This window comes from Aspergillus foveolatus, assembly GCF_047715535.1.
Source record: "Aspergillus foveolatus strain CBS 279.81 unplaced genomic scaffold BDW70scaffold_26, whole genome shotgun sequence".
Taxonomy (NCBI): domain Eukaryota; kingdom Fungi; phylum Ascomycota; class Eurotiomycetes; order Eurotiales; family Aspergillaceae; genus Aspergillus; species Aspergillus foveolatus.
The window spans coordinates 273,089-295,510 of NW_027396090.1; the positions used below are offsets into that span (position 1 = coordinate 273,089).

General features: G+C 51.7%; 10 protein-coding genes across 10 annotated transcripts; 4 read left to right on the forward strand and 6 right to left on the reverse strand.

The window, feature by feature from the left end:
- The first annotated feature begins 1,948 nt into the window (after positions 1-1,948).
- BDW70DRAFT_56065 (putative GPI anchored protein) lies at positions 1,949-2,944 on the forward strand. The gene is made up of 3 exons (XM_073744287.1): positions 1,949-2,115; positions 2,175-2,308; positions 2,372-2,944. The coding sequence occupies exons 1-3, from the start codon at positions 1,993-1,995 to the stop codon at positions 2,748-2,750; spliced, it is 636 nt and encodes a 211-aa protein (XP_073595716.1). The 5' UTR covers positions 1,949-1,992; the 3' UTR covers positions 2,751-2,944.
- BDW70DRAFT_136908 (putative acyl-CoA dehydrogenase) lies at positions 2,804-5,410 on the reverse strand. The gene is made up of 4 exons (XM_073736952.1): positions 5,169-5,410; positions 4,887-5,100; positions 4,744-4,806; positions 2,804-4,668 (listed from the first exon to the last, which is right to left on the reverse strand). The coding sequence occupies exons 1-4, from the start codon at positions 5,275-5,277 to the stop codon at positions 3,138-3,140; spliced, it is 1,917 nt and encodes a 638-aa protein (XP_073595717.1). The 5' UTR covers positions 5,278-5,410; the 3' UTR covers positions 2,804-3,137.
- A 634-nt stretch (positions 5,411-6,044) lies between these two features.
- Positions 6,045-7,622, reverse strand: BDW70DRAFT_56158 (aromatic ring-hydroxylating oxygenase subunit alpha). Its single transcript, XM_073744289.1, has 2 exons — positions 6,559-7,622; positions 6,045-6,495 (listed from the first exon to the last, which is right to left on the reverse strand). Exons 1-2 carry the CDS (start codon positions 7,362-7,364, stop codon positions 6,069-6,071), a joined length of 1,233 nt encoding a protein of 410 aa, XP_073595718.1. The 5' UTR covers positions 7,365-7,622; the 3' UTR covers positions 6,045-6,068.
- Positions 7,623-7,743: 121 nt separating this feature from the next.
- On the reverse strand, positions 7,744-10,121 carry BDW70DRAFT_160331 (amino acid permease-domain-containing protein; the record flags this gene model as incomplete). The annotated part of the gene is made up of 8 exons (XM_073740825.1): positions 7,744-7,881; positions 7,933-8,878; positions 8,925-8,985; positions 9,038-9,067; positions 9,118-9,208; positions 9,257-9,413; positions 9,469-9,707; positions 9,831-10,121. The coding sequence occupies 8 exons, from the start codon at positions 10,119-10,121 to the stop codon at positions 7,744-7,746; spliced, it is 1,953 nt and encodes a 650-aa protein (XP_073595719.1).
- A 619-nt stretch (positions 10,122-10,740) lies between these two features.
- On the forward strand, positions 10,741-11,091 carry BDW70DRAFT_160332 (uncharacterized protein; the record flags this gene model as incomplete). The annotated part of the gene is made up of 3 exons (XM_073740826.1): positions 10,741-10,839; positions 10,893-10,940; positions 11,005-11,091. 3 exons carry the CDS (start codon positions 10,741-10,743, stop codon positions 11,089-11,091), a joined length of 234 nt encoding a protein of 77 aa, XP_073595720.1.
- Positions 11,048-14,262, reverse strand: BDW70DRAFT_56162 (kinase-like domain-containing protein). The gene is made up of 5 exons (XM_073744290.1): positions 12,478-14,262; positions 12,140-12,425; positions 11,906-12,087; positions 11,637-11,844; positions 11,048-11,583 (listed from the first exon to the last, which is right to left on the reverse strand). The coding sequence occupies exons 1-5, from the start codon at positions 14,154-14,156 to the stop codon at positions 11,134-11,136; spliced, it is 2,805 nt and encodes a 934-aa protein (XP_073595721.1). The 5' UTR covers positions 14,157-14,262; the 3' UTR covers positions 11,048-11,133.
- A 378-nt stretch (positions 14,263-14,640) lies between these two features.
- On the forward strand, positions 14,641-16,941 carry BDW70DRAFT_136941 (uncharacterized protein). Its single transcript, XM_073736953.1, has 6 exons — positions 14,641-14,764; positions 14,817-14,888; positions 14,933-15,502; positions 15,552-15,740; positions 15,796-16,055; positions 16,108-16,941. Exons 1-6 carry the CDS (start codon positions 14,688-14,690, stop codon positions 16,830-16,832), a joined length of 1,893 nt encoding a protein of 630 aa, XP_073595722.1. The 5' UTR covers positions 14,641-14,687; the 3' UTR covers positions 16,833-16,941.
- Positions 16,884-17,588, reverse strand: BDW70DRAFT_160335 (DJ-1/PfpI family protein; the record flags this gene model as incomplete). The annotated part of the gene is made up of 1 exon (XM_073740827.1): positions 16,884-17,588. One exon carries the CDS (start codon positions 17,586-17,588, stop codon positions 16,884-16,886), a length of 705 nt encoding a protein of 234 aa, XP_073595723.1.
- A 786-nt stretch (positions 17,589-18,374) lies between these two features.
- On the reverse strand, positions 18,375-19,717 carry BDW70DRAFT_168410 (acyl-CoA dehydrogenase family protein; the record flags this gene model as incomplete). The annotated part of the gene is made up of 2 exons (XM_073742461.1): positions 18,375-19,384; positions 19,450-19,717. The coding sequence occupies 2 exons, from the start codon at positions 19,715-19,717 to the stop codon at positions 18,375-18,377; spliced, it is 1,278 nt and encodes a 425-aa protein (XP_073595724.1).
- A 203-nt stretch (positions 19,718-19,920) lies between these two features.
- BDW70DRAFT_168412 (Zn(II)2Cys6 transcription factor) lies at positions 19,921-22,266 on the forward strand (the record flags this gene model as incomplete). The annotated part of the gene is made up of 7 exons (XM_073742462.1): positions 19,921-20,060; positions 20,115-20,846; positions 20,908-20,971; positions 21,027-21,213; positions 21,275-21,449; positions 21,515-21,664; positions 21,726-22,266. The coding sequence occupies 7 exons, from the start codon at positions 19,921-19,923 to the stop codon at positions 22,183-22,185; spliced, it is 1,908 nt and encodes a 635-aa protein (XP_073595725.1). The 3' UTR covers positions 22,186-22,266.
- Positions 22,267-22,422: the final 156 nt, after the last annotated feature.

Here is a 22,422-nt window from a genome sequence, read left to right on the forward strand (position 1 = left end):
AGATACTTGGGAACTCATGACAGATGAGAGTGGCATCGCGATGCTATAGCTGCAACTGGATCAATCGATTAAGCATTGTGACTCTTCATGTTTCCAATACTCCATGACGGGTTCCTTGCTAGGGATACCTATAGAGATACGTGCCGCCAAGAGAGAACAAGACGAACATCCTTCCTTGCTGGATCTATAACCTTTCATGGGTAGAGCGAAACCCAGAAAAGATGTGGAACAATGGGTCGAAGGGGTAGAAGCTCCTGACATCAGATGTCAAGACTCTGGGTACTGCACCCTTGAACAAAATCTGTCGCAAGTGGTTCGGAGAGACGAGTGGTTAGTAGAAACGGTAGAGGCCTAACATGGGTAAGAGAATGGACTAGGTTTCTTGAAAAAGTCGTAGCCGTTGATTTGGTATCTAAGTCATGAATATAAGATTTTTTCAGGGACGAAAAGAGGCTACCGCCGGCCCCGTTTTGATAGTTCGGATTCGAGATGAGCCACTCCAAGTGAAACCGCGCCAGACTACTAACCGATCCCAAGTCCAATCCGCGCTCGGCTGGCGAACTGCATGAGTCTAGCAGAGCCTCGAGGTCAATTTCTCTGCCTGGCCTCGTGGGCAAGGCTACGGTTCAATAGCAGCCAAATCATTCTCAGAGTATGATTAGGGCAGCGGGATATGATGGTGCATAGTAGGCAAAACCGTTTGTTGCTGCCGTAAACATGAAGTCAGGAATCTGCCCTATTCTCTCCGCGTCTAGCTTCAAGTAGCTTTGATGCTGAGGTGTTTGCCTTGAATGCGCTGGAATTTAGTCCTGCATCAGATCAAGCTGTTGGAACCGTTTGCTAAGCCACCATCGACCCAAAGCGGCGTCAGTCAGCGATGCGGCCGGGACATCAGTAGGCTTCAGGCTGAACAGACTCGTTATTGTCCCTGGTTAAGCAACTGCTACGTCGAAGCCGAACTGGGTTTAGACGTAAGACAACAAGTCGGGATGAAACTGAATTCTGGGGACAAGCTAGGGCTTCGGGTGAGGCAGATGGACGAATCCAGTCACGGCGCATAATAAGGACTTTTGTCGTCTACTGTGAATTTTGGTTTAAGCTGCATCACCGGAACAGGACACTCTACCGCGGCCCCGTGGAAGCCACTTCCTATATGACCTGACAGCTTCGTCAAACGAGACAGCAACACGGGTGTCCCATTAATGGGAGTCCCTAAGACTCCCATAAGCTCTCGTCCCAGCGCCATAGTTTCAATGCTATGAAGGACCCTGCATGTGATGATTTCACTATTAGATAATATATAACACTCACTGCTAACTCTTGCAGACTGATAAAGCAATAAGAGAAAAGACCTGGTAGATTCTTCAATTTCATCGATGGGACAAAGGTCACCCGCTAAGGGCGCCCCAGATTCAGGATGGCCTGTTCATGACACTCAAGGCGCTAAATGAAAGCCGTTAAGAGCGGAAAGGTACAGTACTAAGAAACATGTCTGGCCGGTACGGCAATGTCTATCGTAGTTACTAGGAGATTTTGGTTATTGCTGTTATTTGATTAACAGTCAGTCTCGATGAAACTGTCCCGCCGAATATCGCTAGTAAGAATAAATTACGCAGTTGGAGGAGACAGCACATAAGTTCATCAATGTTGGAGTCTCGTAACTAAGGAGAGTCTCTGTACTGGTATTACGTACGCATACGTGAAGTATCACGACAATCTCGGCTAGCTTGACCCCAGCCATGCGGCGAAATCCTGCCCCACAATCCCAGAATATCCTCCAATCATTTGGTTGGATCTCGGCTGTTTCGGCTGCTCGATACACGATCTAACCTGGCTCGGCCGTTTGGACCCTGAGCCTGGACCTTGGGCCTTTGTTCAAAACTTTCGCCCCTGATCTGTTTCCCTGTTTTTGTATTTAATACTCCAATTCCCGTTCTTCCTCTTTCCATCTGTCTTTCTCTTGAAATCCATCAGCACCGTAAAATTCTCGAAATGATGCTCAGCTCTCTTCTTCTCCCGGCTCTGGCCTCCCTCGCCATTGCAGAGAGCACAGTGACTTCCATGTACATTTTCGGTGCAGACAGACAGCCTCTAGCGGCGTCGATCATGGGTAATGTACGTGATTGACATTATCCCCCTACCTGCCGTGTGGGGAAAATACTGACCAAGCTCAGGACGCGTCAGCAACAACATACAGTATAAACTGTCCCCCCGGCACAGACAGCAACGACTGTGGGATGGGTCCGGGCATGACCGTGATTGCAGCGGATGAAACCACGACGTACATTATGAACGATGGGGATAACTTGTACGACCTACATTATTCCCTTCTTTGCTTTCTTATGTTAGTCAGGGTCTGATTCTGTCGCAGCAAATTCACAGCTGAATGCAGCGTTGGAAAATCCATCGCCGACTGTACCGCGAGCGCCGGTGGCCCAGACGCGAATTTTCCCGGTGTTGAAACAGCCACTGAAGAGGTGAGCTACATGCCTGTCACTGTCACGGCGGGGAGTGTTACGAGTGCGGGGGAATCTACCGCGACTTCGACCTCGACTTCGAGTTCGAGTACTGGGTCTTCTGCGAGCGAGGAGGCCACCGCTGCGGGCTCCGCTAGTGCCTCGCGGGCTTCTCAGACGGCTGAAGAGATTGCGGCGCAGCCGAGTGAGACTGGTGCTTCGGTGAGGGTCACTGGTGTTGTTGAATTGTTGGTTGGAGGTGCTGCTGTTGCGCTGATGGGTGCCAGGCTTTGAGGAACTTGTCGTTAGTGGCAGGTATGGCAATGAGGAGATGCTCTTATGTAGACGATAGGCTGGCTTGTACGTCCCTTGTATTATGTATATTTATATATATATATATATTACTTTTTTCGGTTTCATTTTTTAGCTATATTCATGTATGATAACAATCGTAAATAGCACTTAGATATGGCATATAGATGCCTGTAGATGCAAGGACATACTCGACATCACCTGAAGATCCCCTAGACAGCATGCTACGATTAGCCGTAGATGATGAAAAAGATGCAAATAACAAACTGGCAGTGGAACTGCCTATCCAGAAGAAAATTGCTTGCTGTTCCTGTACATCAGCAGCACCAAATCCTTGCGAGACAAGAAGCCCAAGTCTGTCCAAAGGGTTTAAAGCTTCATACTCCGATGCCCCCCAACAACCCTGGGCACCTCAACGCCCCACGCAATCCTACAGTCCCAGCGCACCGCCTCCTGAGACACTTCAGTCTCTGCCTGCGACCCTGGATAAATGCCAACGACATCTCTCCACACTGTGTCTCCCACTCCCAGCTGCCCACTCACCCACCGCCGCGCAATCTCTCCCGTAACGGCATCCCCGTCCCTTCTCGCATCCAGAACCAACAGCATTCCGGCCAAAATCCAGGCGAGCGTGAACATGACTCGACGTGCATCAGCAACAGCCAAAGCCGGCGAACTCTGCAAAGATGTAAACCGCGCCTTGAAAGCCGTCCACGCACCCCTCAGTCCATCTGGGACCGCGCCATCCCCAAGCAGCCGCATCACGCGCTCAGCCCATCCAGCAAGAACGCCAAAGTTCTTCCCCTTGAGCAGGAATCGCACACACTCGCTCGCCAGGACATTCGTCGTCCCTTCCCAGATAGAGTTGACGAACGTATTCCGCAGGATCCGCGAAACATTGAACTCCGGTTCGTCTGGCTCATCCATGTACCCTACGCCGCCCATCGCCTCCTGACATTCCTGGACACCCACAACAGCCATCTTTGATATCACGGCTTTGGAGAGTGCGGTCATAGTTCTAAAGACAGTGTTTGCTTCTGCGCCTGACCTTGGGAGGTGTGCGAGCTCGCGCTGATCATCCCTTGTCCTGTTCTCGACGAGATCCATTACGGCAATCGTGAAAAAGGCCAGTTCCATACCCGCACGATGCCGTCCTTCAAGCTCCGCCATAAGTCGTAAGTGCATGGGTATAAGCCACAACGGTTCCCCGACCGTCGTTCTGGTCTTCGCAAAAACCTTTGCGATACTGAGCGCCCGGCGCCAGTTACCCAGCGAGCCGAGGAATGTATGCGCCCGCGTGATATTCAGCAGCGGGGCGATGGTCTGCACCCCCTTGTCGAGGTCGCCGACGAGATAAGCGCGCATGTCGACGAGCTCCAACTCCGCAGTGGGCAGCTCTTTTGTGCCCATCTTGTTCTTCAGGCGGTGGATGCGCACGCCGTTGCTTACTTCGTGGCGTTTTCCGTCCTTGTCGGTGATTGTGCGGCGCAGCGGAGCGAGGAAGACACTAAGCTTGCCGGAGGGGGCCGTCTTTGCAAGTAGTAGGGCAATGTTTGCGTCTGTGGCCGAGGAGAAGAATTTGAAGCCGTTGACGAGGTAGTCGCCTTCGTCGATCTGAGGCTGACCCGTCGCGTTGCGTAATTCGGATGCCGGGAGGGGAGAGTATGTTGCCCACGTCTCGGTATTCTGTACGTCACTTCCGCCAGCGCGTTCAGTCATCCACTGTCCGGAAGTCCAGGCGTCAGCGCCGCGCGAGGTGAGACGGCGCAATGCGACCTGGAATGGATGGTCCTGCGGCAGCGATCTGCGGGCGATCTCGTTTGACAGGATCAGTGCTGCACCATCGGTCATGCTTGCGGGACAGGAGGTCAGGCCTGAGGAGGGACCGGTCATATAGTTTCTGGGTAGAGTCAGTGTTTGCTAGTTCACTTTCTGCAAGAGCTTGGTGGTTGGAAAAGGGTGGGATGGAACGTACACGGCATACTGCGCCATCCTCCTCTCCTTCCCGTACGTGCCTTCATAGCCCAGTGCAATTATCCTACGCATAGACACCAGCTATCAGTAAATCGCATCCCCCTCTCAAACTGAAGGACGAGGTCAAAGATAGGAGAGACAAACCCGTTCTCAGCGCCCCAGGCACCCAACCTTTTCCAACCCTCGCTCGTGACCAACCGATCCACGCCGTATCTCTCCCCCCAGACATTATACCCCTTGACATATGGCTGATTCCGCTCTGCGTCGGCACTCCATTCATGTATCTTTGCGGAGACCGCCTCGTTGCCGAGCCGCGTTAGGTGCAGCGAGAGCGCGTCGAGGTGGTGAGGGATGTACCCTGACGCGACTTGTTAGTAGACCTCGTACACTGGCGAGCGCAAGTAAAATAAGACAAAAAAGCAGTACATTCAAGTATTCTCCGCAAACTCGGGTCAGAGGTGAAGGTATTGCTTAGCGGTGCTGGTCGCGTGATGTGCCCGCTATTGGCCGTTGCGGGCTTTGAAGTGGACGACATTTCCTCTTACGATATGCAGTCAGTGCAGGATATTTAGAGTGAAGGAACAACTTCGATAAGATATGATAGTCTGGATACAGAAGGCAAGAACCAAGCGCGGGGATGGCATGTTGATGAATCGCAGCGCCCAGCCGAGGGAGCCGAGGTTATTTAAGTGATAGGAGAACGAGTGGGATGTCGATCAAGAGATGTAAACAGTTATAGTATCAATGATGCCATGCCACCACCAAGCCCAGAATACCGCCGCGCGAAACTGTCTCACAAATTCTGGAACTACACTTGGGAAACCGCACTTTCTGGTATGTGGTCATTGGTATCCGGGCGAGGCTGCAGATGCACATGCAGATGCACATGCAGGTACACATTCTAGATTTAGTTTCAGTTGAAATTGGTGGTAGATAAACAAGTGAATGTCACCAGTTATTATATAAATAAATATACATGTATATATGTTGATTTATTTCGAACTGTATGTTATATCCCCAACTATGTCGAAGGACAAATGCTGGATCTCCCAGCGTATCGATTCAACTGGAACCCTGCATGTATAAGTTTCTTATCCGTTTACCCTCATGCCAACTACCACGTTGAGGTTGTCATTGGCCACATACCAAGTGCCATATTCATATTCTATATCCTCACCTCTATGGGTCGCAGCGGCGGGCAACTGGTACTCAGACTCTTGGACTCAGGCCTGTAAGCAACATCTGGGTGTAGTAGTTCGTGTATCAGTCAAAGGATGAAACCGAGAATATCCTCCAGATAATGAAGTCCATATTTGTTTTCTCTAATCACCAAGCAACGCCTTTGTCGCCGAGACAGGCCTTGCTATTCAGTTTTTCACAAAACCTTACCTCCTCGCTTCCCTTCTCCCTTCCGTCCTTGCCGGTCGTCGCTGGAACGGCGGGCCAAATCTTGACCCCCAACCTCTCTTCTTCCCTGGCGTGCTCCATAAGCATCTCTTTAAGACTCTCCTGGAGCCTTATTGGCCCTTTCTCCTTCTCCGGGTGCAGCTCGCCATTCAGAAAGACGCCCGTCCGAAGACTCCGCTGGACACCTTCACAGAGTTCCCGGTCTTCATCAAGGACTTGTCGATAGAATGATAAGATCGCGTTGAACTCTTGATCTGTTGCTGCGTGATGCCGGTAAACCTCGTTTTCGATCTTGGATGTCGTGGCCGTCACGGGGATCATGCGCTGGATGTAGAAGAATCTATTCCTGCAAACACCACAAGGATTAGACTTTCGACTCAGCTTTGTTGCATTCAGGAAGGAGCCATACGTAACGGTCACGCTCGTCCCGGGGAAGAAGAATGTAATTGCGCGTTGAAACTGCTCATCGATGCTCCCCTTATTCACGATATGATGCTCCATATACCGCGCATTTCCATTCGGCTCAACCCGATATTTTGGTAGATCCGTCACGCCACTGATCAGTGGATGGGATGTCGCGCAGTGATAGCACTCGTTATAGTTCTCGATCTGCAACTTCCAGTTGGAGTCGACGTCCATTTCCCAGGAGTGGTCGAACTTGTAGTCTGAGGCGAATTCAAATTTGCGCAAGCGGTCTTCTTGGTCGACAGTGCCAAACTCGTCTCTCCATTTGATATCGGGTTCACCAGCTTGGAGGTTCACCCAGACAAAACCGACCTTGTCGACGTGCACGTGGATTGGAAGCAGTCCGTTGGCGGACTTGTCAAAGTCGGGGATTGTCTCGAAGCGAGGCGCTTTGGCGAGGTTGCCTCTCAATCCGTAGGACCAGCCGTGGTAGCGGCAGGTAAGGATTGAGGCTGTCCCCTCCCGGGCCTTGACGACGGGGTAAGCGCGGTGGCGGCAGATATTGTGGAAGCCGTTGATATTGCCGTCGCGGTCTCGGACAAGGAAGAAGGAGAAGTCGGCGATGATGAAGGAGAGGTAGTCGCCGGCTTTGCTGAATCGATTAGAGTGAGTAAGAAGCATCCAGCGTTTGGAGAAGATGGCTCTCCGCTCGAGCTGGTACATGGCTTCGGAGCGGTACCATGATGCTGGCAGGCTTCGTGGTGCCTGTTCCCTTTCTGTGCTGGGAGGGTAGCCAAACAGTCGCCACATCTTAGGTATATTAGTTGTTCAAACAGATCACTTGCCAGCATGACTGACGGTGGTTGAGCTAGGCCTTTATTCAATTATGAGACACTGTCTTAGATGGGGGTTGGAGTAAAGATTCAAAAATGGGGGCGTCGCCTCTATCTAATCTGGTATGCGATAAGCAGTAGCAGTCAATATCTGGGGAATAGGGCGACGTGTTTGTTCGAGATATTACGAACGAAATCTACTCCAAATCAGCTAACCGGCCAAACGCACAGCGCCGTTGCACTCTATTTGACGCGTAGATGGTCCAGTATCATGCATTATTAACCTTATCTTAGATGACAAGGTGGCTGCTACCAGTAAATTCTTCTTGCTATGAGGTTGAGGGCATGGCGTTTACCTATGCGGCCGCCAGGCGAATATCGTGCAACTTCCGCAGCTTTCGTACGACTTTATCCGAATTAGACAGGTCAACCCAGGTCCAAGTTCCACGTCTCACGAGCTTTAAAAGAACCCAGACTCCAATAAATACGAGGATCTACATAGCAAAGGAGTTAGCATTTGTGGCTTCCCTGGAATGACGACTCACAAAAAGAAACGAGGATAGAAAAGGAAACAGATAGAAGCCGCCCCAGAGTGAAGCTCCGTTGGCAGCTATCAAAACGAAAAGACAGCCTACAAAAGCGAGGTAAGCGAGGTAGGGCTGCAGTGGTCCACGGTAGGGATAGTCGTCATAGTCTGACTTGGAAAACCGCCGTACTTGCGGAATATGCTGCCTTTCAATAACGGAACGATGGCGGCTGATGCAATGGTAATAGCGGATGTACGCAAGGGCCTCGCATGTCCAGACGACAACAACAGGAACGCTACCCATTTGCGCCAATATCTCAACAAACATGCCAATAGGGGTTGCTGTGGTGGTACCGCCGCGTAGCTGGAGGAATGGCACCCAGACAAAAGCAGCCGCACTGGAAATCATGGCACGGATAGGAACCTTTCGGGTATTGGTACGGCCTAGAAAGGCGAGGATCTGGATGTACCAGGGTTGCCCCCTGCCGCCATCTAACCTGCTGGTGAGCCCAAACAGTGCGCGAGACGCGACATACAGATTTGTACTGGCGCAAGTAATGCAGGTGAAGACGAGAAACGCGTTAAAGACGTTGTGGAGATGGGGAATCATGGACTCGGCTGCAATCACCACAAATGCAGAGGCAGTATCAGTCTGGATACCAGGAGTGGAGGGAAGACATTCGGTGGTCGTGCTGATCCAACTGAGGCGGGGAAGATTGCAGTGATTCCACGGTATGTCAAGCGAGACGAGGAGCCCGCTAAGCGAGTAGGCGACTGTTGCCAGCAGCGAGAAGTACATTGATGAGAACTTGACAGTGCTCCCAATCAGGATGCCGTTACGTTGCATCGCTTCCACACCTGTGCTATCGAGCCTTTGTCGGTGCGTGCCGAGGGCGGACTCCAATGCTGATGCTGCCACAATTTCAACCCCGACATATGCAAACGTAGCTATTGATAGGCACATTCTTACTACATTAGTATCTGAATGAACACGAGACGACAAAGCCTTACAGAAATGCAATTCCCCAGCTATCAGCAGCATCATGGTCAAAAACAACAGGCGACGACCAATCTATTAACTTTAGTATTGCGCAAAGTTGTATGTGACGGGGAGCATAGCATACTTTTCATGCCTAGATATCCTTTTTCGCCGGCTGGTGAATTTCAGTCAGCTGCTCTAGCTGTTCCGGAATAAGCTACCTACCTCCAGCGTTGATCACGATAAGGGCGATGATAATAACTGCCAGGCAAGCGAGCTTGATGACGCCGGACAGCACCTCTACCAAGCCGTAAAACTGCCATACGATCAGTATCTGCAGGACATGGGTGGAGGCTTCCAATACCTCAATCCCCGTTGCGTTTATCAATGCTAATATAAATGGAACCAGGAAATATATGACAACCCCATCGATGGCCTTTGTTCCGTCGGCGCCAGTCCAGAAGTCGACTTCCGCAGCCAGAGTTGCTATTAGAGCACCAAAACTCACTGAATATGTAAACCTGCTACGTATCAGCGAACCTAGAGCTATTTCTGCGAAGAGCTAGGCTATCATACCAGTAGGCAACGCCTACAGTGATTCCTAGTTCGTGGTCCACAAACTCACTGACGTATACCGAAAGAGCACCAGGAATCGGCCATATACATAGCATCTCTGTGATACACTGCATCACGGCCCAGGATAGAAGCCCGATGAGTAGGAAGGAGAGAACCGCCGCGAGGGGTCCCGCGAGCTCAAGAATCTGACCGCCGCGCCAGTACAGACCAGTTCCCAGGGTTCCGTTCACGGTAATCATCTATAGGTCGTTAGCACTTGGAAAAGCTAAATAAACTGCACGGCCAACACGTGGCGGACGTAAGTAATTGGTGTCGCGAGTGCCGGCAGATAATAACAATGCAAGAGAGGTACCTAAACATACGAATACATGGATCCCCCTTAGCTTCCTCTTGACCGTCCTATTTGCGCTCGGAGAGACGTAAAGCGTCTTTGCTTGCTTGATGTTGAATTGATCGGCCTCGCCATCGTTCTCATTAGATAGGTAGCCCAACTGTGTCGGGCTGTGAGAGCTATTGGGTGATGATGCATGTGGAGTCCGGGTAGGCTCCTGGTCTGATGTCTCCCTATCTGCCCTGGGTGTCACTTGTGGGAACCAGTCAGGAAACCAGTCAGGAAGCCAGTCAGAGAACTCTTGTCCCTCTTGCGTCTGCATATCTTGGCCTCGTACGTGGCTAGGTGTATACTACGAACTGGTGGTTGACGGTATTTGACCAAGGGCGAAAGTTCGTGATATAACAGGAGAGCGAATCCTGTGTAGCCGGTTCGCAGACAATACAATTTGCGGCTGGGGATAGCGTCGAGCCTGGGTGTCAAACCCCTAAGCGGTCGTCGAGGCTGCGAACGATAGGAGGGTGCTTAGCCTCTCAGGTTGACCAGCTCCTAACCCGAGGAGGCATGGTTGGCGCGGACGGGAGATTTGACGAGGCGCCATCTGCCACTAAGATCGCGCGCCAATCCATCGAGGAGGGCAGCACGGTAGCACCGTGCTCCCGACTGCGTCTTGTCCAGTCAGCGGCTGTGCATTAGTTACCGTCGTTGCTTTTCCTTCGTCATGTGTGTCGATTCAATGTTCCCCTGGTGACGTGGCAGACGCATGTCAAAGAAGTATTCACGAGACCCATGGAGGCTCTTCTCCGCCAGGATGTTTGAGTCTACGCCACATGCTAGCAGATCTGGGTACTAGGCTTCTGAACCATTTTATCGCAGTGACAGCCCCTTGGGCCCAACTGTCTTCTGATTAGATTACTGCGAGTGACCGCGACCCGAAAACTATGCCGGAACAGAATGTCAGCAGTCGGTACATCCGCAGGTGGCGTCTTCAGATGCTTCTTGAAAATCTGTTCCCGGAAGTCAAAGACTTCAGCATCCGAGTATAGGCTTTTCTTGTTTCAATCAACTGCAATCCTTGCTGATACGCTCTTAGTTGAGAGAGGATGAGTGGATATTCTTCGTCCCTAGGTTGGTGACAGAGGTATGTTTTGGCAACCGGCATGAAGATACAAAAAGAGGTCGCTGACCAGTCCGTTGTGGCATAGAGCGAGCTTGAGTGCGCCTTCCCTGATTACGCTTACGTTTGTACTGTGCTGACGCAACCATCGATTCGTAGCACAATTCAGGAGTAGTGGTCAAGGCGCTATCTACGGTTTGGATACAGGTTGATGCTGTCATTCCGCTGCGCCGTCATCGAATCCAACCATGTGTATCGCGGGTCGATCGCTACCGACGAGCGATGCGATGAGAATGCAACCCCCTCCTTCTACCTCCCGAAGTCTTTCAGTAGATTGATCGTCTTTCGCAAGATCCGGAAGGCATGCCAGTTCCTTGAAGCGAAGCTTATCCTCGGTGGACCGAGGTAGTGTCATCTCCACCAACAGCAACCTATAATTGATCGGCTGCCGAGCGACTGCGTACAACTTATCGTCCCGGGAATTTATTAGTAGTTTCAGCAATCGATATTGTTTGATATCCCTTTGGTTAGGAGCCGTTGTACCTTCTGCTGCTAGGTCCTGTATGTGTAATTGCTTTTCCCGCGTAACAACAACACACATGGTAGGCTTTTTATGGAACGGAGCGAAGGTCGTGAAAAGCCGCGCGGTGCTGCTGCTGTCCGCGCCCTTGAGCGCATCGTCAGCCGTGGCAAGTGATATTACAAATGAAGGATGCTTACCCGCGCTTCTATAGGCAGACAGTGCATGACCTTAGTTGCGATGTTGACATGAACAACGTACACTTTGCGATCGGCGCTGGGGACAGTAAGCTGAGGTCGGAAAACGAGGTAAATATCGTCAGTGCTGTTAAACAAGAGCTTGGTAATGTCACCAGCTGACCACTTCAGCGGACGCTTCCACCACCGGTCTGTGGACGAGATTTGGCCTCTGAATCAACTTGTCAGTTGTGCAGCTCCATCAAGCAAGTGAAAATGGCGGAAAAACGCACGCGTCTGCAAGACTATAGATGAGCAGAGATCCCGGTTTGCGATCGTCGTCGCTGGCCCTCAAAACACATGCGAGGATTCGGCTATCTGGAGAGATGGCAAGTTTCCGGATTGCTGGCTCTGGTAGCTCCACTGTGCGGGGATCCTTGAGACTATGTTGTGTCTGGAGATTGAAGATGACGCACTCCAAGAACAGCCTTGTCAACAGTCGGTCTTCACTGGACGACATTACTTACATGAAATGTAGCCTGCGTTGTGGAAGCAACTAGGTATCGCTTTGTCAAGCGCACACTATGCCAAAAGCAATCATCTCTTTCCAGCGTATACTTTCCTACGCAGGATATACTGCCTGCTGGTGCAGAGTTCAAAGATAGAGCCGAGTAGAGCAATATCTTACGGTCTGTCCAGTACGCAATGAAAGAACTGTCCGGAGATATTTGACAGCCCTTGAAAGCCTCAGTCTCGGAAAGATACCACTGATACACACTTGTGGTTGTCGCATCCTCGTCTTTGTGATTTATTCTGCTATCATTAGTGGCTGAGGTCGTAACCATAACGAGGGAAAGCCCCTTACCTTGCCTGGACCTTCTGCCGGAGGCGCTCGCCTCGCATCGTAGTGGGCTGTTTAGTCGCATTGCTGGAAGGGTTCTCCCCCAGTTCAAAGTATCCTTTGAAAGTCGTCCGGAGCATGCTTTCCACGTTTTTGGCGTCTTTTCGCTTCGACTGGTCTACCTGCAGAACATGCTTTCCGATATAGCTCAAGAAGCTACTCACAATGCTGCCCTCATGCGAGCTACGTCCATTCGCTTTCTCAATCAGATAACCATGTGTTTTGCTGATAGCCGGATTCGGCTTTGCGCCCCTGAAGCCGCGAACGACGAACTTGTCAGAAGCACCGGCTTCATTATATTTGAGACGCTCGTCTGCATACCGTATAACCCCCTGTCGCCCTTCTTCCATGTAGGCGAAAAGAACGCTCAAAACGCAGCCGAGGGACCAGACGTCACTGTTAGTCTTCATTGAGCGGTCGCCAGATTCTGCCTCGGGCGCCAGGTAAGTGCCCTCTGCTCTTCGATTGAGCGTACCCGACAAAGAAGGGTCTTTCGCATCTAGCTCTGAGCGCCGGAGGAACCATCGATTCACATTTTTCTCCTCTCCCAAGCCCCCACTGAAACGACGAATTTTCATGCGGGACATGCCAAAGTCACTAATTCTCCAAATGTTACGGATCTTGCCATCTGCCCCAGGCTCACTGAAGATCAAGATGTTGCTAGGCTTCAGGTCCATATGGTAGCAAACAAGATCCTCCATCTTTGGGGTCTTCATTTCATGATGGAGAAAGTGGAGACCTCCAGCAAGACCCATGGCACAGCGGATGAGGTCTATCTTCTCCTCGATACTATTAGGCCGTGTTGGATGGTGCTCCATCATATATGCTCGGAGGTCACATATCGCAAGGGGCATGAAAAGACTGTATACCGTTGGGCCGAACGCCAGGCTGCCCATATTCTTCAAAATGTTCGGACATTCCCAAGCGGAGCTTGCGCGGATCATCTCCATGATTTCTCGCTCTGCGGCCGGGTCAAACTCGTGACTAACATAATAGTCTTTGCGTGCTACTTCCACAGGCTGCAGGTTCGCAGTTCCCTGAACAGGATCAATTAGGTGGCCCTTTGCTATCTTTACCTTGAACACATGTCCAAAGTATCCTTTCCCAATGTCCTGCTCCTCTAAGTAGGGTAGTCGTCGGTAGTCGATGGCATCGATTTTCAATTCGATCCCGTGGTTGATAATCACGGGGCAAAAATACGCTTGCTTCCCCAAGAATTTGTCTGCATCAACTTCGTCTCCGTCAAACAGGATCTTGAGATCTTCCCGGTTAGCAGGTAAAGAGCCGACCTCTGTTCCTGGCTTTCCCATCGCAGGCTCATTCTCCACTAGGAGAGCTGCTGTGGCTTTCCTTGCGGACCTCACAGAGCATGCCGCGATGACCAGCACGACAAAGAACGGCTGAAGTTGTCTTCGCTTCACTCTTTCGACCAGTTCTTCTTCCGTAGCGTTGAACTGGTCAAGTACCGCATGTCCAGGCTCGAGCAAACTGCGGAAAAACCGCCGGAGTTTGTCTGCGTGCAAGACCTGTTCAGCGGTTCCGACAGGCGCAAAGCGAAGAGACTCCCGGTCCTTCCTTGCTAGATGCGAGTATACCTCATCGTAAATCTCTTTATGAAGGCTGTCGTACGCGTTTGATGCCATTGCCGGGCTTGCACGGGGGATGCTGAGAAGATCATGGCCGGGTTGGTGACAAGGCTGAGGCTGAGTGAATCCGTGTCACATGCCTGCTGATTCAATGCGTCTCACTTGATTTGCTGTGATATGGTAAATAGCTTTGGTCTAAATGTGCTGGTCACTTAATTTGCTTTTTCGCGTTTGCTTGTGTTGTGTCGGAGTAAACAAGAAGGATCTCGTCACATTTGTCCCGTCTGAAACGCGTAATCATAGGAGATGAATCTTCTAAAGAAGCTGCCATTGTGTCTGCGTACAGTGAGTTTCTCGTGGCTCTCCACCAGAGTTGGATGAGAGATCTCGCGACGTTTCGAGGGGCCGGAGATGAAGCCTGGACACCTGACCTGACCGAAAAGGGAAGGGACGCCTTCAACTGGAATTAGTCAGCCATGACAATAGTCTGACCAGGTTTCTCACCCGCACGGATTTGTTCATAGTCTGCAACACCATTGAGATAAGCCGAATAGTGAAATCTGTTCTCATCGACCGTCAATCAGTTCTATGGCGCAGGCGTGCGAGAAATGTCGAGTCCTCAAAATTAGATGCGTCCGAATTGAACCGGGCAAGCCATGTACCAAGTAAGTCTGTACGAGATATGTAGGCACCAGCTCTGATCCTCCTGCCAAACAGATGTGTTAAAGCAAAGACAAAATGCATAGTCCCAGAGCCGAAGCAGCGAGTTCAGCAAAGACAAAGGAGACCGTAGGTGCTCACTGGTTTGGGAGAAACCACTGACGGCGAAGTAGACGTCTCGCTGATCTGGAGACCAAAATAACGGACCTACTCGGTCTTCTGTCCCAAACATCCGCAGTGCCCACTGTCGACGGCAATATATCTGTTGAGAGTCCTGAGCGCGCCGTGAGTACTGTTTGCACCGCTAGCCAAGGTCAAGATCATATGGGAGGATGGCTAGACCAGGGGGCCCTCGAGGAGCTGAATATGGACTTCGTCCAGACATTAGACTCAAATACAGCCTCTTCTTCGGCGATGGCATGGGAAACGCCTACAAGTGCCGAGAGCAGTTGGATCACGGACCTAGGACTCAGCCTGGCTGTCCTCGAGCATCTCCTTGATGGATTTCGCGCCCTCGCGCGCTATTTCCCCTTTGTCATCATTCCGGCTGATTGGACCGTCACGTACATGGCCGAAGACCGGCCTTTCCTGTTGCTCTCGGCAGTGGCATGTGCCTCGTCGAGATTCAGTAACTTGCAGCAATCCCTCGCTGAGGAATTGAAAGGAACCCTCAGCCATCGTGTCGTCATAGCTGGGGAGAAAGGCTTGGACCTACTGCAAGGATTACTCGTTCACCTGGCCTGGTTTGTTCTGTGCTCCTGTTCCATTCCGCTGCAAAACTGACTGATTAAGGTTTCATTTCTACCTGGACCCGCGAAGCCGGCAGACCTACCAATATTTGCAGATAGCGATCAGTATGGTCGTTGAGCTTGATCTAGAGCAGAAAATTGCCGACCTGATCGAGGGCCCGACTGCACCAGGCGACCTTTGCAGTCGCGAAGCATGTCGTGCCTACCTTGGCTGCTATTATCTCTCCAGCCTGTAGGAACTCAACGTTATCTGCGAAGTTGGGCCTTTAGCTGACAATATTCAATAGTATAGCAACAGCCACATCAAAGCCAGATAACTTCCACTATTCAGAGCACTTACTGCGTTGCACAAGGATGCTGCAACACGAGCAGGAGTCCCCGACCGATGAACTCATATACCCGTTGATCAAACTGCAGCTGCTGACACGGGAGGTTTGCGACACATATCAGTCAGGAGTATCCCAGATCAATGTGTCCAATCCTGAGCGGTTCAATGCTCGGTTGCAAGAGTGGTGGACTTCTCTCCCAGCAGACTTTCGATGCGCAGGCAAGACTCCGGTGTCTGTCAAAGTCTATATTTCACTAACTGAAAGTACTAGCCATGCTAACGAGCGGATACCACGCTGTGAAGATCAAAATTTTCGAAATGGGGCTGGTGTACAGATACGGACAGAGGAAGCGACCCCCTAAAAGTCTTCCAGGCGACTCGATGACATCGGCAAGTTCCAAAGTGACTCTCAACCTAACCAAATGTCTTATTAGTGCTAAAGATCTCTTCGACACGTTTATGGCAATCCCCGAAGGGGAGCACGATAATTTGCCTCTTTCAATATGGTACCAGCTCATATTGGCCATAATGGTGCTGTACAGACTGTCCGTTGGACTGCCGGAGACTTCCGACTGGGACCGAGAAATTGCACATGATACTGTGAATTTGCCAGAGTGTCTCGATACGCTGACCGACCGTCTACGGTCCGCTGAGTCTAAACGACGAGCTGAGAGCCAGCCCTCAAAGGACAAGTGTCTTTTCACAATGTTTCCTGACATGGTTGAGAGCGTCAGGGCATCCTTCATCTCGGCTAGCAAGTATTCCACTCAGAATAATGCTTGCGAATTTTCTGCACATCCAAGCTTCGTCGGCAGCAACTCCGCGCCCTCTACTCAAAGGCATCGATGTCCTGCAATGCGCAATCTACGGAGGCAGGCCGCTGAAAGTACAATGGAGGATGCCAGACTGCAGCGCTGTATTGCTGAGGAGATCCAGAACATTGAAAACGAGAAATTTTTGAACGACCTTTTGGTGAAGGATACCTGCTCTATATAGTAAGCTGAAAACTAGTCAATCCACCACACATGCTTAAATTCCGTCCCTCGCTCAAGGGAAAACATGTGAGGCAACCCTCTTTTCATCGGCATCGAATCGTGGTGGCAACACTGTAAATAATCCGTCCACATTCCTAGGCTCGAAATCCAAACTTCTTGTAGCCTCCGTCAAAACATCCAAGCCGTAATTCTCCTTGATCCAATGCGCAACCATATCCATTCCCGCCACCGCACCGCTTCCCGTCCAGATATTTCCATCTACTATCCAGTTCTTGGCTTTGGTCCACTTGACAGCCGGATACCTCTGTTTTATCCAATTAAACTCGATCTTGTTCACCGTCGCAGCCTTCCCGTCAAGCACCCCGGTCTGTGCGACGACAGCCGCACCAGTGCAGTTTGTAAATAAGAGCTTTCCGCTGGCGACATGGCGTCGAATGAACTCCTTGTAACTCTCTGGGATATTGGAGCGAATGGGACTGTCTCCTCCGATTAAGAGAATGTCGAGCTCGGGGGCATCGTTGACTGTAGTTGTCGGAACGAGAGTAACCCCAGCCGTAAGGGCCACCGGTTCCAGAGACTCGCCGATATGGTGAAACACAAACTCTGGTGCCTTGGCGATCGTTTCAGGACTCACCGTCGTATACTGGGTGAGAGAGGTCAACAGAGCCTTGCCGGCAGAGTTGAGTAGATCGAAGGGGCCAATAACGTCAACGGCTTGGTAGTCGAAGACGAGGGCGCCGACGTTGATAGGGGCCATTTTGGGTGAGTTAAGTAACTTGGTGATGTTTCGAAAAATTTTAGTATTAAGAATGATGGCTTGATTGCGATGGTGATGGCTGTCTTGCTGCGCCGTGGTCCGGTTATATAGTTGCGGTTAGGGCACGGAGCGGGATCCAAGCTGGCTCCGTCCTCCGTCCTCTACTCACAGGATGCAGAGTATGAGAGGGCAGAACACGGACAGCGGACCAGTCCTACTACTGTTATCGCGATGAGTGGTATAAAAAGATGAAAAAACTTTTCTCATATATATTTGAGTGTGGCGGAATATTGGAACTCATCGTCAAAGAATAGCTGACTATACTCATAGCTTGATACAGACCTAGACAAGAACCTACTATTCAACTCTTGCGCTGATGTACCTCGTGCCCACGTACCTCCGGGCTGGTTGGGATTCACTGAAGGCGCTCTTGGCAGTACTCAGAATGTCGTTAACGTGCCCGCTGGGATATTGAGCTACCTGTGCATTAGGGGGTTGAGGTGCCTGAGTGGGTCAGCAGATAAGAGGGATGCTGTCATGACGCTGGACGCCACCTCAAATAATATATGATTTGGAAGCAGTGCGGAGAGTATGGAGGGCTAATAAGGAGAAAAAGAAACACAAAATCAACAGAGCAAGGCGACCTTGAATGTTTCAACAGAGGAGAGGATTACGTGCCCGCCAATGCATGGAACATTAAAGATGGCAGCTTAGAAGTTCTGGCCGAGTTGCAGGACAATACCTGTAAATTACTATTGCTATTGATATTGCTATTGGCATCTTACACTAATAGCTCCTCGGCAGCCCCAGCACCTTCTCACTCACGTAGTTCAGGATCATCTCACGACTGACCGGCGCGATCCTGGGAACCAGGCACTCTCTCAGCCATCGCTCAACGTCGTACTCCATCGCATAGCCCATGCCTCCATGCGTCAAGACCGCCCTCTCACACGCCGTAAAGGCCGCCTCCGCAGCAAGGTACTTTGCGCTATTCGCCGCCACTCCAACACTATGCGCGGGGATGGAATCGTCCGTCCGCGACGCATCATACAACCTGGCCGCGTGGTATGTAGCTAGCTTTGCCGCCTCGAGTTTCATGTAGACATCAGCAAGTGGATGCGCGATGGCCTGGTTTTGGCCGATGGCGCGGCCAAACACATGCCGGGTGTTCGCATACTCCGCCGCTCGTTCTAGAGCGACGTACCCCAATCCAAGAGCTTCGCCGGCGAGAAGGCATCGCTCGGCGTTCATACCGTGCAGGATCATCCGGAAACCCTCGTTCTCGCGGCCGATGAGCGTTGACGCAGGGACTTGGTACTTGTCAAAGAAGACCTCGTTCGCATCCACAGCACGACCGCCCATTTTCTTGATCTTCTTCAGCTCCAGTCCGGGCTCGTTCTTGTCAATGTCGATGCAGAACATGCTCAACCCCTGCGTCGGCTTGGAAACCTCTTCTCTTGGCTTTGTCCGCGCCAGCAGGATCATCTTCCTCGCCACCTGTGCGCATGTGATCCAGATCTTCTGGCCGGTGATGGAGTAGTGCGTCCCGGTGCTGTTGAGCTCGGCCCGCGCCTGTAATGCCAGTGTCTCAAGCCCGGTATTTGGCTCTGTGACACCGAAACACGTTCGCCATTTGCCGTTGATGATGTTCGGGATTGTCTCGGTGAGCTGTTGCTCGTTGCCGAATTTCGCGAGCGGCTGTGTTGCATACACGTTTGCGTGGATGGACTGCGCACCGGCCATTCCAGCGCCGGACTGCGTGATTGTCTGCATCATGATCGTCGCTTCAGAGATGCCTTTTCCTGAGTCAGTCTCGGCCTCGCAATTGGTTTATGTTCCTAGTGTTTTATGCGCGTCATACCGAGTCCCGCGCCCCCGTGTTCCTCTGGCAGGGCGATCCCCAACCACCCAGCTTTTGCAAGCGCCGCGTGGAATTCTTTCGGGTCGCGCTCGAGCTGGTCGCATTCCTGCCAGTAGGTATTCGGAAAGTCGGCGCAGATGCCTGAGATGGCGTCGCGGACCATCAGTTGGTTCTCAGAGAAGCCCGTCAGGTCCATGAGGGGCCGACGGGCGGAGGACGAGAAGAGGCGCCTGTTGCAGACGTGCGAGAGCCTCGATAGCCGTAACATTGTGTCTGTCTCCTGCTATCAAGAACTTTTTGTCGCATTTTGTAGCAAGAGCTAGGTAGGAGATGTCTTTAAAAGTCCCCGCACCAAAAGTAAGTAACCGAGCATAAAGCCGAGCATATAGCCGAGCGCCACCTGAATCTTCGTGGAGAAGCCATCTCATTCTTCCTCTTCGGCATCTCAAGTTTGTAATGGATTCTGCTAAAATGCCCCTTCGACGAGCAAAGCAAGCCTGTATCCACTGCCATGGTCGTCGCATCCGCTGCAATGTCCTGCAGCAGCGCCCGTGCTCCAACTGCGTGGCGCAGGATGTCCCCTGCGAAGTTGGAGTCTCGCGGCGGGGGAAGTACTCACTCATTGACCTTAAATAATTGATAATCACAAGTTAATAAAGTAATAGATACCCCCGCAAGAGGACGTTCAAGTCAGGACAGGTCACGCAGATTGGACGAGCCATTCGAGCCACCGAACCCTCATCCTCAGCCGGCCCAACAACCTCATCCACGCTCCAAGCAGTAAAACCACGAATCCACGACTCAACCGTCTTCCTGGGCGAGTCCAGCCCTCTGACGTCTGTCATGGATCCTACCCAACCACCAAGGCTGCACTACCCCCTCCCTGACCGTCTCGCGCCCACCAGTACCCGCGACGAGGCCGTCCGTCTTCACCAGGTCCAGCAAGCCGCACAGCTCGAGTCCAACGGCGCCCTCTCCTTTCCACCAGAGGCCGCCGTTGATGCACTCTTACAAGCCTACTTTCGCTGGTTCCATCCTTGCTTCCCCATCGTTGACCGTGCAGTAATCTGCCGTGCCAGGACACAGCCAGGTCCGGGTTCAGGTCTCGGCAGTATCCCCCCTCTGCTCCTCCAGTCCATGCTCTTCATTGGCGTAAGCCTCTGCGATGACGAGACCTTTGCAAAGACGGAATTTCCCCTGCGCTACCGGGCCAAGTTCCTTTTCTACTCCCGCGCCAAGGCAATCTACGAAGCTGATGCGGAAGCAAGTCCTATTGTCAAGCTGCAGGCGCTCTTCATGTTGAGCTTCTGGCGAGGCGGGCCTAGCGAGGAGCGCGATGTGCGATATTGGTTGGGTATCGCCATCAGTCTCGCGCAGAAGAGGGGGATGCACATGATGTTGGCTTGCCTTTTTTTTTATCTTGTTTCTACTGTAATGCCAGGCTGACAGGCTGTCCAGGTCCCAATTTTCGGCTCCGTCGAAGGAGAAGAGGTTATGGAAACGAATCTGGTGGGCTTTATATGTTTGTCAATATCTGTCTACCAGGCTCTTTGAGTATCGCTGATGATGAACGGCAGACGCGCGACCAACAGAGCGCCGCAGCACTGGGCTTGCCCCCCCGGATCCGCGACGAAGACGGCGACGTGGCCATGCTGGAGCCCGACGATGTGGTGGAAGAGGAGACGGCGGAGGGCGCTATCTTCGGGCGCCAGACATCACAAGATCTTGTTTATCCCGTCGAAATGGCCAAACTGGCTCGACTCCGTATGGACTCTACCCTTCTATGTTCTTTTGGTGTTGCGCTGCTGATGTCCGTTGCTTGCAGTCCGAACGATCGTCTCAACGCAGTATCTCCACCACCAACGACCAGATCTCGCGACGGGGAATGCCCTCGACGAGCAGCTGTACTTGTGGAATTGCCAACTGCCCGTCGAACTCCGACTGGACAATGTATCGCCGGACTCGCTGTTCCTGACGGGGCTTTTGCATATGACATACCAGTAAGTCACCTGGCGCGCCTCTTTCACTTTACATCCCAGCAGCTGACTTCGTTACTGCCATATAGAAATCTATATATTCTACTCCACCGTCGCACCTTTCTGGATCCAACCCCCCTGGACAACGGCCAATCTGCCCTCGATGCCGCAACGAAGAGCACAAGAATTCTGGAAGATTTGCTATCGCATCATCTAGTCCAGCATGCGCCGCCGCATTTGTACTTTATCCCGTCCACTTTCATTTGAATAGCCCAAGCTAACAGTGGGCGGCCGGTTTAGGATAACCCATGCTTTCTCAACCCTCTGCATCCACACAATCCACCACCGACGGAACTGCGGAACGATGCGGACTCTCGCCGAACACCGCGCGCGGCTCTGCCTCCTCAGTCTTGAAGAACTACAGAAGTCCTGGGATTTGGAGAACTGGGTCTTGCAGTTGTTCTTTCGCGGGCTGGATGATCGCACTGCTGAAAGTCTGCGGCGAACGAGAGAGTGTCAGGTTGAGGGAGAGAGCGTAGAGGGCAACGATGTAGACTCAGCGACTTCTATGTCGACTGTTACAGGGTCTAGTGGTCATGTCTCTGGTCCTGGAACTGGTACTAGCACTGGTGCTGGTACTGGAGACATGCACATGCCAATGCCCGCACCACATGACGACTGGTACGGCTGGGTACCGTTTGAAGATGAAGCGGACGCACTTAACCTACAGAACCTGGAGTTTCTGTATCGTTTCCTGTAGTAAACTATCTATGTATCACACTTGGCGTTGTGGAGAGGCTCTCGCCCGTTTCGCCTATAGTGATCTCCGCATTCGAGTCAGCCGGGATGAGACCACCTCGGTCCGTCGGATATACAATCAACAAAAAAGAGTAGAGTGATAAATATCCGTCGACTCCTGCATCGGCAAGGACTGACTTCATTCGTCCTTGCAAGGAGTAACAACGTTTCTAGACAGTCGCCGTGCGAGCTTAGAGCC

Coding starts and splice junctions, on each gene's coding strand:
- BDW70DRAFT_56065 (XM_073744287.1), top strand. CDS start 1,993: ATGATGCTCAGCTCTCTTCTTCTCCCGGCTCTGGCCTCCCTCGCCATT. Junction 2,116..2,174: donor CGGCGTCGATCATGGGTAAT/GTACGTGATTGA, acceptor GACCAAGCTCAG/GACGCGTCAGCAACAACATA. Junction 2,309..2,371: donor ATGAACGATGGGGATAACTT/GTACGACCTACA, acceptor ATTCTGTCGCAG/CAAATTCACAGCTGAATGCA.
- BDW70DRAFT_136908 (XM_073736952.1), bottom strand. CDS start 5,277: ATGTCGTCCACTTCAAAGCCCGCAACGGCCAATAGCGGGCACATCACG. Junction 5,101..5,168: donor TTTGCGGAGAATACTTGAAT/GTACTGCTTTTT, acceptor AAGTCGCGTCAG/GGTACATCCCTCACCACCTC. Junction 4,807..4,886: donor GCCTGGGGCGCTGAGAACGG/GTTTGTCTCTCC, acceptor GTCTATGCGTAG/GATAATTGCACTGGGCTATG.
- BDW70DRAFT_56158 (XM_073744289.1), bottom strand. CDS start 7,364: ATGTGGCGACTGTTTGGCTACCCTCCCAGCACAGAAAGGGAACAGGCA. Junction 6,496..6,558: donor GGGACGAGCGTGACCGTTAC/GTATGGCTCCTT, acceptor TGGTGTTTGCAG/GAATAGATTCTTCTACATCC.
- BDW70DRAFT_56162 (XM_073744290.1), bottom strand. CDS start 14,156: ATGGCATCAAACGCGTACGACAGCCTTCATAAAGAGATTTACGATGAG. Junction 12,426..12,477: donor CGGCAGAAGGTCCAGGCAAG/GTAAGGGGCTTT, acceptor TAATGATAGCAG/AATAAATCACAAAGACGAGG. Junction 12,088..12,139: donor CAACGCAGGCTACATTTCAT/GTAAGTAATGTC, acceptor CTGTTCTTGGAG/TGCGTCATCTTCAATCTCCA.
- BDW70DRAFT_136941 (XM_073736953.1), top strand. CDS start 14,688: ATGGCGCAGGCGTGCGAGAAATGTCGAGTCCTCAAAATTAGATGCGTC. Junction 14,889..14,932: donor CAGCAAAGACAAAGGAGACC/GTAGGTGCTCAC, acceptor ACGGCGAAGTAG/ACGTCTCGCTGATCTGGAGA. Junction 16,056..16,107: donor AGCAGACTTTCGATGCGCAG/GCAAGACTCCGG, acceptor TGAAAGTACTAG/CCATGCTAACGAGCGGATAC.